The sequence below is a fragment of the Leptosomus discolor genome, chromosome 1 (genome assembly GCF_034619465.1).
Source record: "Leptosomus discolor isolate bLepDis1 chromosome 1, bLepDis1.hap2, whole genome shotgun sequence".
Taxonomy (NCBI): domain Eukaryota; kingdom Metazoa; phylum Chordata; class Aves; order Leptosomiformes; family Leptosomidae; genus Leptosomus; species Leptosomus discolor.
Genome location: NC_141391.1, coordinates 112,712,638 through 112,728,263, shown reverse-complemented (window position 1 = coordinate 112,728,263; position 15,626 = coordinate 112,712,638). Strand labels below are relative to the sequence as shown.

General features: G+C 37.8%; 1 protein-coding gene across 1 annotated transcript in view; it reads left to right on the top strand.

Moving 5' to 3' along the window:
* Nucleotides 1-15,626, top strand: part of ROBO1 (roundabout guidance receptor 1) — a 534,041-nt gene that overhangs the window by 135,578 nt on the left and 382,837 nt on the right. The window contains exon 2 of the mRNA XM_086482457.1: nucleotides 15,216-15,299. Within this exon, the coding sequence (XP_086338583.1) occupies nucleotides 15,216-15,299 (84 nt within the window). The remainder of the gene's footprint in view (nucleotides 1-15,215; nucleotides 15,300-15,626) is intronic.

Here is a 15,626-nt window from a genome sequence, read left to right as displayed (position 1 = left end):
TGGTCCCTCAGGCTAGCTAGGCAAAGACTTTGAAACTAGTCAACCTCGTACTATCAGACAGCAGACTAAAAACTCCAAAACGCAGACACCATCAGGGTATTGGGACATCACTGGTGTCCTTTTCTCCCTGTACTAGCTCCAGCATTACAGGCTTTTAAGTATGGAGCTGGAAGCCTTGGTTGGTGGAAGTCTGAAGAGAGTAACTTTTTTTTGAGAATTTGACTCTAACCATAATGGCATCTCAGATCTCCAGCTTTAAAATGGAGAGGATAGCAGTACCTCCTCCAGCTTGCAGGCTTCTGGGGGAAAATTTATTAATTCACATTTGTAGATCATTCATCAGTGGTGTCTGTAAGTTTGTTGGTTTTGAAGAAGTCCAATTCCTAATCAGTGTTCGATGTCTATGTACCTCAAGCACTTTGAACTTCAATTACTATAGGGCAAAGTCACTTAGCAAAATGAAACCGTCATTAGAGCGGTGTTTGGAATATGAATTAATAATAAGGAGAAATCAAACATTGCATAGTTGTTTGTTGACTGAACATCGTCTGACCTGTGCACTGGGAGAATACTTTAATATGGTCATCGAATTAATGACTAAGACATGCCTGGGGAAGCTGTAGTAGGATCAGTCATGCAGCTTGAATTCTACAGTTTCCTAAGAGTCAAGTTTGTGTCTTTGTGACTGAAAGACTGTACTTGCATAGATTTTTGATTGGAGGGTAGAGGGGTCGCCTTGTAACTGCCTATGGTTTGATGCTATTGACTGAAATAACTGGTCACAATGTTTGTTGAAGGAACGTGTATCTGGCTGCACTCATTTCATTGGGATTTAGGCAACAGTTTGTACTGGTTTCAGTGCTTGTTCATTGTCACTCTGTTTCTACTCTGTAGATGCCTGCAGAGCATAAAGACAGAGGAATCAGGCTTTCAAGGGATGGTTTTCATCCCCCTAAAGCAATTCCTGAGAATATTACAAGGATGAAAGTGAAACAGTGCTGTTTTCATCCCTGCAGAAGTGCTGCTTTTCTCCCTTCCCCACCTGCCCCCTCCACGCTATAATTTCATCTCCTCCCCTTGCAGCAGCAGCAGCAGCTGTAGCTCAGCTCAGCTCAGCTCTGTTGGGCCGAGGAAGCCCCCCCAGAGGGGCCGCCGCACCTCCCTGACCTCCGCGGGGCTTCAGCCCCAGCTGCAGCAGGCGGGGGCTCTTCTCAAGCCCAGGTTTTCCCTGTGGTTGAGCGCTGTGTGAGACACCAGCCGGATTTTACTGAGCATCCTTGCTAATGGGAGATCTGGTTCTGTTTTCCTCAGATATCTGTTTTCAATTTTTCTAGTAATAAAAATACAAAAGAAATCAATTGTTTCCCTAAAAGGAGCCACAGACTGGACCAAATGTGTGCTCTCTTCCCTCTCTCTTTTCTCCAAAGAGAAATAAAATTGTAAGATAAACTTACCTACCACCTTGCATCTTCCCTTAGCACAGTGACCTTTCAGTAGCTCACTGAGCCTGTGCAAACAGAGTTTTCACAAAGATGCGTTTTCGACTTTCTTTTGTTTTCTGCTAACTAAACCTGAAACACTCAACAGCCTGAAATATTGAAAAACAATGCCAGGAGACTTTAGGCTTGATTGGGAAAGGGTTTGCTATTGATAAAGAGGTTTTTAAATTAAGAAAATACCTAAAAGATCCTTGCAAAAATTAAACTTTCTAAATAATAATATAATAAAATATTCTAAATACTCATATAATAACTGATTGAATTGGTCTACGAATCAAGGATTGATCATCAGCTGCGCTGTTTAGTTGGGAAAAAAAAAACAACAGTTGTACAAGGAAGATAGAACAATTGTTCTATTTTATGAAAAGGAGGGCAAAGGAAAAACTGATAGTGCTTCCAGTATTTTTAAAAGACATATTGTGTTGATAGGGTAGTATTAGATGTGTTGTGCTGTGTTTTAGTCACGTACTAGTTCAGTCTGCTCTATACCTTTCTTTACAGGTTGAAGCCAATTGCACAAAGAGCAGTGCATCCTTTTTCCCTGTGGAAAAAAGATCGTTTCCACTTCTTTCATTCAACAACTTTTCTTCAAAACAGACAAACTAAGGTGGGAGTTGTCCTCTGCTCTTTACATTTCAGTGAGGGCAAAAAAACAAACTCTGTAAGATGCCTGTGAAATCAGATGTGCATAGAAATGGAATATTTTTCCCTCTTCTGATCTTCAGATACTGGTAGGCTGGAGAAACTGTGGACTCGGGTACTCATTTCACATTGTTCTCTGAATGATCAAAGGTTCCCAAGCAATCCAGTACTCCTGAGTTTAGCGTAAAAATGGCACTTAACATGTATCAGATCCTCAGCTGATACATTTCTTCCGAAGTCCGTTTTAGTTACCAGCAATACACTACTTCCAGGGATCACTTAGTGCGTATTATGCAATATTTCCCACTGTGATTATATGAATATGTCCTATAATTTCAGCACAGCAAATCTATTGTTTAAAAATCACTCTTAGATGCAACTTCAAACATTTATCATTGAAATACTTTTCTCTAAAATTAATATCTTATGGTTACTTTCACCTTGGTTGGATGATATATATAAGAATGAACACAAAAACAAATCAATATAGTCATTAACTGACTTGCCCACAGGATATGATAAATGAGGGATCAGCTTAAATTCAACTAAATTTTCTTTAATACTGTATCATCAGAAAAATCTTCATGTGCCTATAGCGTTTTTCATCAAGCGAATTTTTTTCTTCTTGGCCTTGATTTTCATTTGTAAGAATCTTTATAATTGTTCAAATTGTGGAATTGGAGTCAGTCTTTCAGATTTATGAAATATATAATTTGTATTCACATTACTAATTCAGATTGTGAAATATATATTGATAAGTTCAGCTGAGTGGGATGGGGAAGGGCTGGGAAGTGTTTTAGTTTAGTCTGATATTTTACAAAATAGGATTTCTTTATCACATAGTCTGCATCTGTTGGGTTTCCTCCTCTAGTGTCTCCTGAATTCACTTGCTAAATTTAACCAAAATCATAAATAAAGATGAAAGGAGTCTCAAAGCTGTGTCTGAACCAGTGAACATGAGTAGTAGTTACATTTCATCTACATATTATACACTATACATCAACTTCTTTTGGTTATATTGAGAAAGATACCTGTGGTGGGAGGCTGCAAGGAAACCAGAGAAGGACTCTGATTGGGATGACTTGGGGGGCAGGACCCTGAGACACACTCAGTCTGAATGTAGTCAAACATAATTATGTTGAAGTTTCAAGCTGATGAGAAAAGCTTAAATAGGAACTTACCCAGGGAGCCTTCTTAGGCATGAGTGCCAATCAGTGTAAAACAAGTTAACATTCAGTCAGTGCTTATGGGAGATTTTATTTATTTATTAATTTCAAATTTTTACTTAGTTTTACCTTTCATCATTGAACATAACTTTCTTATGTTGTTTGTGTCAGTGCATTCTTTTCTGAGACTAAATGCGTTTTCAAAAATACAGCCATTTGCTATAGCCATTTAGAAAAATAAAAACTATGGGGAAAACAACTTTGATTATTTTTAATGATATTATTTCTAGTGATGAATGTTTCTGTCCTCATTGCTCAGACTTTTGTAGCTAAAAAAAGTTCTAAAATGTTTAACGATTTTAGAAGCTTTTGCTGGAGTGTGTTTGAAACAGTCTTCATCTCAGATGTAAGCACTTTTTCACTGACTTGCTTAATGCTTCAGTTGTACTCAGTTTTGAGCATTTACATAGACTTTCAGCTTATTTATCTCCAGTGTTATACTTTCAAGATCATATCACATCTCCTTGGTCACTCTCCAGTTGTAGAATAAAACAGCATAAGTTTCAGTAGAGTTAGATAAACTGTAAAACTTGAATAATGAGAATGATGTGGTAAACTCAGTACTGTTTCCTTTGTTTTAAAGTTTAATTTTTTTCACTATCTTTTGAGGTGATTTTTTTCTATTTGAAATATTCAGTTGGCGTACTAAAACAATACCATTTTGCTTTGTGTTGTTTTACTTTCTGACTAGCGTTCAATGTCAGATCAGTCTCTAGCTGGATATGTTATTTGATCCAATGTGTTAGTCACTCTTTTTCATATCTAGCACCTTCTGAAATTACAGTGTTTTTCCAGGAATTTTCTGTAGTCTGGCCTCATAAAATGAAAGATGATTAATTACCTTTAATATGCTAAATATGCTTTTCTTTCTCTAGGTTCTTGTGGTTTTGTTTTGTTCTCGTCTCCTTTTTCCATAATCTTTCACACCTATATTCCCACCAAAATCAATAAAACAGATTTGAAATCTGTAAAGTTATTAAACGTTTTTCCATTTTGGTCTGTCATATGGTAGAAGTTTAATATACTAGTTGAAATAATCTTGGACATACCTAGAAATATTTACTATTGTAATACAAACCAGCAAACCTTTAGACATAGCATCCATTCTTTTAAATTCAGTAGTAGTAGTGATGTGTCACTGAATTGGGAGCCACCAGTTGTGTACAACTGATAGATTATGTGTACAGATCTGGTTCAACAGCTCTGTTTATTGGTGGCTTGATCTTCTGATATACTCTGTTATGTGGTATACTTACACTATGCTCTGCGTATTTAGTTTTAAAGGTTCATTGCAATGAACTAAAGTTTTCAACTTGAGACCTAACCCAATTATAAGTTTCCCTGTTGACTAGGTTGTAAAAATGTTGCTGAAGGACATTTGATTAGTCTATTGACACATCTGCTGCGCTCCTATAGCCTGTTGCCTACCTGCGGCACCCAGCAAGGGCAAGGGGCTGCTGGCCCCACTGCCACTGAGCTGGGGCACCCCTGGGCTGAGGTCTCAGCCATGAACAGTCAGAGAGGAACCCTGAGGGCACCAGGGCATGCAGGAGTTTGGAGGGGGCTGCTGGCAGCCACCTCAGGGCTCAGGCCACATGCTTTAGCCTGTGGGAGCACACAGTGCTCAGATGGAAGCCAGGGCATCATCTTCCTTGTTGGAGTTTCTGTGCTGAATAGCAGTTGTCCTAGCCCGTAAGGATAAAGCATCGACTTCTGACTTTTATCCAGTTTGACATGTTAAAATTTGCTCAGGAACTCTGCTCGAGGAGCTTGAGGGCCCCAACAATATGGAACTAATCACGCTAGAAACATATGATATGTGTAATGTTGCTTCAGAAGTATTTCTTATTTCCTGCCCAAAGCAGCTGCACCAACACATTTAATGAAGTTAGGACAAACAAACAATCAGGGTTTGCTAAAGAAATTTTTCTTTTCTTGAGCTGTCACTCTTACAGTGTTGTACTTTAGTTCAGAGATATTAAAGCTGTGACCTAGTCAGCAATGATATACTTGGGAAACTTTCTACGCATAAATCTAACACAATGCACTCTTAGTCATCTGTGCTTCCATTTTCATTTCATTGCTGTGGTGATAAATGAGTCCCTTACTACAAGAAGCCTGATTTCCTGATCTCTAGCACCGTGAGTTTTCTGGTTTTGCTTTTTAAGGGTGGCATAACTGTTTCCTTCCCTCTGCAATTTAGATGATGTTCTGGATCTACCAACACACAAACTGAAGTTTATGATAAGGTTATCCCTTATTGGACAGTTTATCTCAAAGGTCTGGTTGGGTTTTGAACATAGATATGTGATTTGGTCCATCTTTGTCATCCTGATAGTTTTATGCATCAAAATTTTTATGCTTTTGTTATTTACACTGGCATTGTTTGCATCATATTTCTATAGCATAAACCATATAATTTTTCAGTGTTCGTACTTTATTGCTTTGACTCTGTGCTTCCAGTGACAGCTCTAATTATTTCAGGGGTTCCCATGGATCTATTGAAGGTCTTATTTTTTTTCAAAATTACTACCTCTAGCTAGTAATTCCCATGGTTATTGTACACAACGTTACAAATTGACATTATCTAGAGAAATTTGTAGATCCTTGTAAACCCAAGAACCCCTTGCTATGTCATATGATTTCTTGTTTGGTACTAATTTTGCAGAGCTGAATTCTGACAAGATAGAAGACGTATTGATTGTTCTCCTCCTTGGCTATTTCATTTCATCATCATTCTATTTTTGTCTGGAGTTTGAGTTCATAAACTTGGAGTAATTTTTGACCCTGTGCTTTCTTTTAAGACTGACATTAATCACACTGAGAAATGAGATTCCCAGCTGGAAGATGCTGAAGAACCACTAGGAACTTTAGGAAAATTAACTTACCACTATTTTAGGAATTTTCCCGGTTTAGACTGAGAATTAAGTTGATTTGGGCATATGTGTACACTTCACTATGAGCTAGATAGTAATTGCTAATTCTATATTTGTGGCTCTTTCTCCCATTTCCCTGAAGTATTCACAGCTGTGCTAACAGAACCTTTCATACAGTCAATGGGAGCATTTTGCTGCTTTAACAAGAAAGGACTTCAGCCTAATATCAAATTTTCCAGGCAAATGCTTACATGCTCAATCATTTGTTTTCTTAAGGATATGATTTTAAGCAGTGAGTAGACAGCTCAGGTAAACAAAGAAAGGAGGAACACCTGTTGTACAGCTTCTCTCCAAGGCACAAACTTATACACCTCCTTTGTAGAATGCATTTTGTTATGCTGCACAAAAGCAGTAGCTCTAAAGAAGAGTTTACAGAAAGAACCCTTGTGATCTTGAAACGAAAGACAAAAAAATCCCTGCAGTACTTACCTCTACTTAGTACCAATAAAAGAAAACATTCTTTTGCAAGTGACTATCATTGGATATCTGCGGATAATTCACTGCCTTGGAAGGTGAATAAGAATGGGAATTCTGGACAGACTTGATTTACTACTACTTTGCATTAATATGTATTCGTGTTTTGATGATGCTTGTAGCTCACTGTAAATTTAAGCTCATAGAGCTGTACTGATTGACATGGTATGTTTTTCAACTCTATGCCTTTTGACAAATCAGTGTGATTATTTTTGCCTTGCAATTTAACTTTTCAGTTCACTTCAAAACATCTCTGTACATTACTACTAAATTACTTCTCTCTTAGGCCAGAAAGATTTTAATTGTAAACTATGACAGGGTTAAAACCTCTTTTTTTTTTTTTTTTCATCCTTGAATCACCACATAGGATATAGCATAGTCAGAGTTTTGCTTTGTGCAGAAGACAGGTTAAATAGAATGTTGAGTGGCATTAAGTACTAAAGGAAGAGGACCTTCAGAGCCTGTCTTATCTGCTGGCTTCTCTGTCATAGCCAAAGGGGTGGGATTGTGGAAGGCGAAAAGGAAGGGAAAGCACAGAAGAGCACAAATTGGACACCTTTCCTCTGAGAAATCTGTATGCTAAGGGTATCAGTAATCACAATGTGACTGAAGTCACTGTTGCAAGGTAGAGAACACGTGCTGGCAACAGCAAAATGGATCAAAATACTGTCTTTCTAAAAGGAGGGAGGAAAAACCAAACCAAGACAGCTAGAAAGGTAGCTAGGAGTATCTCCTGAATAAAAGGACCTGGGATTCCTGTGATATCAGAATGATTTTCTTGCTTACATAGCAGTTTTAATAGGCTTATTTAGTGTGCCAGTATATTCGCTTGCTGGACGGTATGTCCATTCTTTCTACAAACAAGCATTGACGTACATTGATTTAATATTATTCTTCATGCTGAGCTCTGCAGATAGACTAGTAAAGTGTAAATGACACAGCTGTGTGGCAGATATATCTTTGACAACTCAGATGACTTTGCATATAGAGAAAAACAAATGAATGAGAAAGGAATTTCTCAGCTCTTGAATTGTGTACATCCCCTTCAATGTTCATTTTTATGGTAGTTTTAATTTCAAGTCATGTGACTACAAGGCTGTTGAGGTTGGCGTGTTGAATTAGTTCATGCATTTTCATTGTTTGTCTGTAATAGTCATTAATGAGGGAAATTCATCACTTTCCTAAGTTCACCACTTAGCTGAATAAAATAAGGGGTAATTAAGCATGGTGGGTTTCTTGCTGTGTTCCATTTCTGCAGTAAAGAGAAAATGAAGCCAATTCTTTTCTACTATTTTGAGGGCACCTACGTGTAAAGCATCTACATAATTCAGCCTCAAAACAGCTTTACAGGGCAGTCATAGAAGCAGTAGCTCCAGGGGTTAATGCCTGTAGGACTGGGTGTAATCTCACAGAGTTGATTACAATGGTTGGGGGATTATTGCAAGAAGTCTAGTGGAGTTAGAGGATTGCATGGGAAGCTTGCATAACCAGTTCTTCAACTGTACATGGTGCTAGTTACTACTGTTTAAATGTCTTGATAGTAGTTCCCACAGTAATCAGAACTCTCTTGAGAAACATGTCAATTTACTTAAGAGGCTCTCTTATTTTGTTTTCTTCCAAGGGAAAGGAAATTTCCTAAAGTAAGGTCAAATTCAGAGCTTGCAGTAAAAAGAAAATACAAAATATTGGTGTGAAGAGGCCTATGCCAAATAGGTCTTATGCATATGCCATATTGAACATAGTCAAGATGACTGGTGAGCACTTCAGAATAAGTAATTTATTCTTGTATTTTCTGGAGAAAGTTTGCATGTTGCCTTAGAGAAGAAAATTCTGTTATAAATCTGGTTGTCCCTCCTTAGCAAATGGCTTCTTGTCCTAATTAATCATAGTGCCTTATACAGGCTAGTGATGGGTTTCTTATCTACCCCTGCAAGTAAAGCAGCTGGGGCCACCACCTGTTAGCTCACCTCCAGGACCATTTAATTAGTCTGAATGGCTGTAACCTTCCAGTTATCTGGCAGGGAAAGAAATGGGAGCACATGCAGAACAGGAGAGCTACAAGGGATGGCCCAAGAAGTGCAAGGAAGAACTGGGAGAAGTCAAGGTGTGGGGGGAAGTGGTGAGAGGATAACGAACAGGTTTGAGAGCATCAAAGTCTAACAGTGCATGTTTACATGTTCTCTGCTAAATACAAAGTTTTGAGAATTTAAGTGTTCAATCAGAAATGCTGCTATGTAATTATATTCATATGGTTTCCTGCATGACTGGTCCCACATAAGACTTCAGCTTTAGAATTTGAAAGCAAGTGATGTAGATTCAAAAAAAAACCACCACCAAACAAAACCAACAAACCTAACAAATTGTAGTTATGCTACTCCATGAATTATATTTGCTGGATCTGTGTTGAAGTTGCTGACACCTATGTTTACTACTTCCAAAATAAATAAATAAGATTCAAAGAGGTTGTTTCCTGCTTTTGTGTAACTAGAAGTCCTCATTTACTTTTTACTGAGTTAAAGTCTGTCATTGAATGAATCACAAAAGGTAAGGAAAGGTGTTTAAATAGCATCCACTAATGAGGTTTTGTCAGGATTTCAGTCATACACACTGCCCTTTGAAGACAACCAAAACCAAGATACTCAAAACGTTAAATAAAAGCTGTATTCTTCCTTGTTTTAGAAAAAATCTGTTTCTAAGGGTTTTTTTTTACCCACAAACTATTCTATTCTTATCAGAAATTCGTCTCTTGTGTGTAACAAATAACATTTCTGTACCTGTGCATAAGTGTACATTTTATTTTTAGAACCACATACTGTGTTGCTAGAACACACATGTACAGGCTATTAATAAAAGGAATCTTTATGGATTTATTTGTAATTTACTTATGGCAGATCCTCAGATTAAAGCCATTAAGTGAGAACAAATTCTTGGCTTTTCCCTTTATCTTAAAACTTTCTTAGCTTTTAAGCTGAGCAGTGTACACTTTTAATGAACTTCTTGATTACTTGTGGAGACTCGTAGCTGATGAAAATGTTCATAACTCCCTAAAGTTACCCAATTTTAAGTTATCTGGCTGAATGCGAATGTCTCTAGAAAGTTGCTCTAAGTCTTATGAAAAATAATAGAATATTTCCTTTCAGCTGATATGAAACGTCATTAAGGATATTCTCCAGATTAGTCATACATATGGTACATAGACTTCTGATACAGACCATAGTGCTGCGGTGGTCTAAGGGTGGCATAATTATTCCCAATTCTACACATAGCTTGAAGTTTTTCCTTGTTGTTCCAGATCTGAAAAACAGGTCTACATTCTTGAAATCTTGTCTGTATTTTTCTAAATAAACATATAATTTTAATTAGCACTTCCCTCTACAAAAGTTAGTTCTCACAGTTATATTAATTTAACTTTAATAGTAGTTCTCCCTTAGGTACTATCCTTACTTACCTATACTCTGATAGTATAAAATGTTTTGTCATTATGAATAATCAAATGAAGAAATAGAATTACATCAAATATCTCTTAAGTCGTATTGTATTTTTAAGTGTATTTTTACTGTAACTCCAATGAAAACCTAGAATAATTCAAAATACTGAAAAAAAACCCAGACTACTACTTTAGTTCCTCATCTTAGGTTGTGGTTTGAGGCAGTGACAGTTGTTTTTTTCTTCTGATGTCTCTTCCTGAATTCCTCTGGATCACTAGAAAGGAATCAATGGGAATTGATCCAATTTGTAGAACACAATTCTAATATTGATAGCAGTTTATATTCATTTGCTTCACCTTGATCTTTTATTAATGTTCATTTGCAAAATGCTGTTCATGCTGGTTCCTCCCAATGTTGTGCCCCCAAGCTGATGATGATAATAAAATTTAGAGAAACTTAACAAGAAATAATGAAGTTATATATTTTGGAATTAAATATGGCAACAGTTACTATTTTCTTAGTCAGTCATATTTCAGTAGATTGCTTTAATTTCAGATAAACAACAACCAGTGTAGAAACTCAGATACGTGAGATTTCTCCAATAGTAAGAAATCGTGTCATTTTAGGTCTTTTCAATTTTTCTTTATGTCCTCCAGGAGGATGGGCCAGGGCATCAATACTGAATCATTTGGGGACCTTTAAGGATGCATCGTCAATAAAACGTGTTATACAGACGTATATCCCTGGTGCAAAAGAAGCGATAATTGATGGCATCACTTTCTGTTACAAATGGAAAAAAAAAAAAATCACTGGTGAATTTTCTATGCATGGCAGCGCCATGGTTAAAGGCATGTTTAATATAATTTTTGACATTAGGATTGCAGAAAGCACTTGAATGTAAGTAGCTGCGAAAATAAATGTGTGTGTCTGGTTTGAGTTGTTGTAAGAGCCGAGAGAATGAATAATAGTAAATATTTAGTATGTGTATATTCTAATAATTTTGAAGAGCTAAAGATATATAAATTAAAGTATGAATGGTGTTTAGTAGCTCCTGCTGCAGTCCAGTAAAATGGAGTAACTTACAGATTTCAGTGGAAATTTTGTTGGAAAATGTTCCCCACATTCACATAAGTCTTTAGTGCTATCCAGCTGCTGCTGGGCCACTTACACTTATTCTGAACTTGTATGATTAAGCCAAATCCTCCTGCTGCTTTGAAGGTATTGTCTGTGCTTGGGGTGCATTGACTAAACCTGAAACTTTTCCATGGAAAAAGCTAGACCCACGCAGTGCTGGTAAACTTGACACTCTCCTATCAAGTCAAAATAAATGTTTGTTGGGGTTTTTTAATGCCTTAAGGTACTTGCCCAGCTTAACAAATGGGGGTCTGGAGATGGCTGCGGAAAGAGGGAAGGAGATATTTTTCATCATGATGAGGGGTTTCCCCCTCTCAATGAGGCCTCTCTCAAATGCTTCTGTGAAAGAAGTAGTAGCAATTGATAAAGAATGGCTTACTCCTTTTTTTCTCTCTCGTAGTTAAGGCTTCACTTTTCATCTTCCTCTCCTAAAATAAACCTGTTTGGGACTATATAAAAAAAAAGGGGAGGGGGGGGGAACTACTTTTACCTTTTTCTTTAAGTATTACATACTTACAGGTAAAAGTAATTTTCTGTTGGCTAATGTTTTTGGGGGGTTTTTTGGTTGTTTTTCTTTACTTAGTGAAACAACCAATTACTGCTTAGGCATTTTTTAAAGTGTAACTTTTACTTCACTGAAAACAGGCTTTTCTGAGCAGCTAGGATACCAGAGACCTTCGTTTAAATTCCTCCTGTCTAATATAGAAATTCAACCAAGACATTCAACCTTACTGGAGAGTTGTTTTGAGGGACATCTCTCTGTCAGTTCTGTGATCTGTTAGAGAGTGATTATGGCATTTCTCTGAGGGATGAGGCACAGAGTTCAACCTCCACGTTGACTCAGGCTGAGCTGTAAATTTTTGATACGTCAGGTGAATTATTCAGGTTACATAATGCATTCCCTTCACTTTTTTTGGCATGGTGACTAGTTCAAAAAATGCAATTGTGTAAAATCATTCATTACGTTTAGCAAAGCCAAGTGGAAAATTGCCTGATCCTACAGTACAGTAGTCATAAGAAATACACCGTGTCTTAACATAAGGCCCTTTACCACCTGCTCAACAGACTGCCTTCAAAGCAGTCTCATGGTGAAATGTGCACTTCAAGTCAATAGTACTTATTTCTGTTAAGTTTCAATAGCGACTCCCAAGAAAAGGCAAAGCTGAATCTTGTGACAAAGCCAGAATTAAATTCAGCCCAGTGCAGGGGGCCACAGCCCAAAATGTAGCACTTGGACGCAGACATATTGTTCAGTGAAAAGGGTAGATGTCATCCACAGCAAGAATCAAACTTCAGGATTCACCATTAGTGAAAGTAATTTCCAGCCAGAGACCATGATTTAATATTAGTTGAAGATCATGTTCGATACCAGGTGGAAAAGTAGCATGTCTCACAGAATGAGAGAGTGAATAATGTCTCTGTGTTTTTTGGATTGTAAATAACAAATGCATTGTCACATATCATGTAAATATTAGTGGTGTTAAAAAGAGACCAATCCCCTCATTTCCGTCAGTGAAGGGATTCGAGCCAAGATTTTCATGCCTAAATGACTGCAAGTAGTTGTAGCCTAGTTTTTAAAGCTGCTGCTGTCATGTCCTGTTGGCTGTACTGAATGCACAGCATTTCTGAAATGGAGACAGCTCCTATATAAACTCCTAAGTAAGCCTTGCTAAAGGGTGTTGGTATCGGTTGTTTTGTGAGGTGTTATGAGGAGGGTGGCTGGAAACACCATGTCTGAAGGAGTATCTGGGGTAAAAAAGATCAATTCATTATGCAATTGTATTGTGCATGTGACACCAGACGTTATACTGACACATAGAATGCTCCAGTAGCTTTCAGTGCTTCTTCCTTCATCATTTTGAGTAGCGTGTAGTTAAATCTCCTAGAAGGCAATCAATCTTTCAAAATGATGACCAGCAGATTTGTTGGTTGAAATCTCAGTCTGAGCTTTCTGTAGTCGATTATAAACATTTGCCCTAAAAAAAGTAGGCACAGCCTCTGCCACTTAATTTAATAAGAAGTCCTGTCCTTCTGTCCTTCACTGCTGTAATTTAAAACTCTGACCCAATCAACCCTTGACTGCAAATAAGTGAGCAATCTGGAGAAGCTGAATGTTGATCCAGTCACTCTACAGACATTTTCAGAGCAGAATTTAAAGATGTACGTGACATTGGCCATTAGTGAGCCAGCAAAGATGAATGGACCAATAAATGAACATATTTCACTTTTTTCATCTGCCAAGATGAAACACAGTCTTGGTGTTTGGTTGTTTTTTGTGGTTTGGTCTTTTATTTTCTTAATTTGCACAATAGCGTTTTAAAAGGCTTGCTATCAGTGCTTTAGCTGACTCTTTAAAAGAAATGCTTTTTTCAGTAAGTCCCTTTAAGTAGGCTGATCTTGAGGATTTTGATTTTCTTTTTGTTTTTCTTTTGTAATTCATGAAAAAGATTTCAATTTGTAATAATGCTGTCTTTATAAGATTGCTTAAAATACATGTGGAGAATATGAATGTTTGCCATTGACTGAGCTAGTAAAATTAAGTGTCCAGAAAAAAAAAAATCCACTTATGTTTTTTTCTAGTTTAATTTCATACATAGTTGATTTAGGTATTTTGTGGAACTTCAGAATGAGTTTTAGCAGCATGTGCATTTTATTGAAAAGGAACAGTTACTTTCAGTCATTATAGAAGTCCAGAACGTGTCTGTGTGTGAGAGAGCAAAACATAACTTTCCTATTCAAGGTCTTTACAATAATTAATAAATTATCTGACACCTGTCAACAGGAAAAAGAAATAAGCAGCCTATTGTTGTGGTAGTGATATTCTTGCAAAGAGATTTGCATTTTGCAGGGTTTTTTTAAACAAAATACGAATATTTCTTTTTAGCTGTTTTCTGCTGTACAGTGCACTATCAAAAGTAAATTAAAAATAGAAGTTTAATAAACAGTTTTACATTAAGCTGTATACATGCAAGTAAAAAGATCTAGTGATATTGACAACAAATTCCTTTGGGTTGTGCTGTTTTGTTTTCAGAGCCACAGGGATTTTTATTTTATCTTTTGCTTTGAATTATTTAGTTCATTATTATGAGTTATCTTCACAGTGCTCTGTGGTGTTTTGATCAGCAATTTATCTTGGGGTCTTAAAACACGTGTTCATTTATGTGTTTAGCTGACCAGCTGCCTTCCCTCCTTTTTTTTTTTTTTTTTTTTTTTTTAAATGTGACATTAAAATTGGGAGTTTTCTTGCAAGCATCTTTCAAATCAGAACACGCATCTTACTCCTTATGCTGCTAAACTGTTACCTTGTCACAGAGGGGTTCTACCCCTTTCCCCTACCCCATCTTCCAGAAGAGGTAGAGCAGCGCCCCCCCCCGCCGCCCCTCCCGTTCTTGCCAAGACACAGTTGTGTGTGTCCCCCTCTGCCTCCTCCCCACAAAGAGGTGAAGTCCCCTGGGTCTGTAATTGCCAGGAGATGAAGCGATGATGGGGAGTGATCACAGTCAATAGCTTTGATTAACAATAAGGTGGAAAATTAGCAATGCTAGCATTCAGCTCCCCTGCCTTCCCCATATGCTCACCACAGCCTGCGCTGGCTGGTTGGCAGGGTGACCACTGCGCCTGGCGGGCTGCAGAGTGAGACTTGGAGTGGGCAGAGAGGAACAGCGGGCAGCGTTGTGGGACCCCGGGCAATGCTCCTGGCTGCCCTTCGCTGGGCACCACCACGCAGGCGAGGGAAGGACGAAGTGTGCCGTGCACTGGCACTGTGGCTCTTGCTGTCATGTGTGTCTTTAATTGTATCTGGACGTGTTGTGATCGAAATGGCAACTACTGTTACTCCTGTGACCCCATCAGCAGCTCTGGTGTTGTTTCCGACAGACTCCGACGACCTAGAGAGGGGGAACGACAGCGGGACACCACTCCCCACCTCTGATAATGGCGACAATTCACTGGGCTACACAGGTAGAGTACATCTTTCCAAAATATTCTTGACTGCCGACTTCTGACACTTTCCACCTACATCTGCCATTACCACCTGTACATGGTTTCTTAATCATCTCTGCTAGCTGGCTATCTTTCACCATCACCCTAGAAGTTCAACATTGTTAGTACTGTTGGGAAATATTATTATGCCTTTTAACTAACCAAGTTGACTGCCTTTTTGTTTGTGTTAGTAAATTTCAGTTATTTAAATGTTCAAAGAAATTTTCTATTATTGAAACAACGCACCCATTATTTTCCTTCAAATAGTGTATATTAGTGCATGAGGCAATACATCACCTCAGAGAA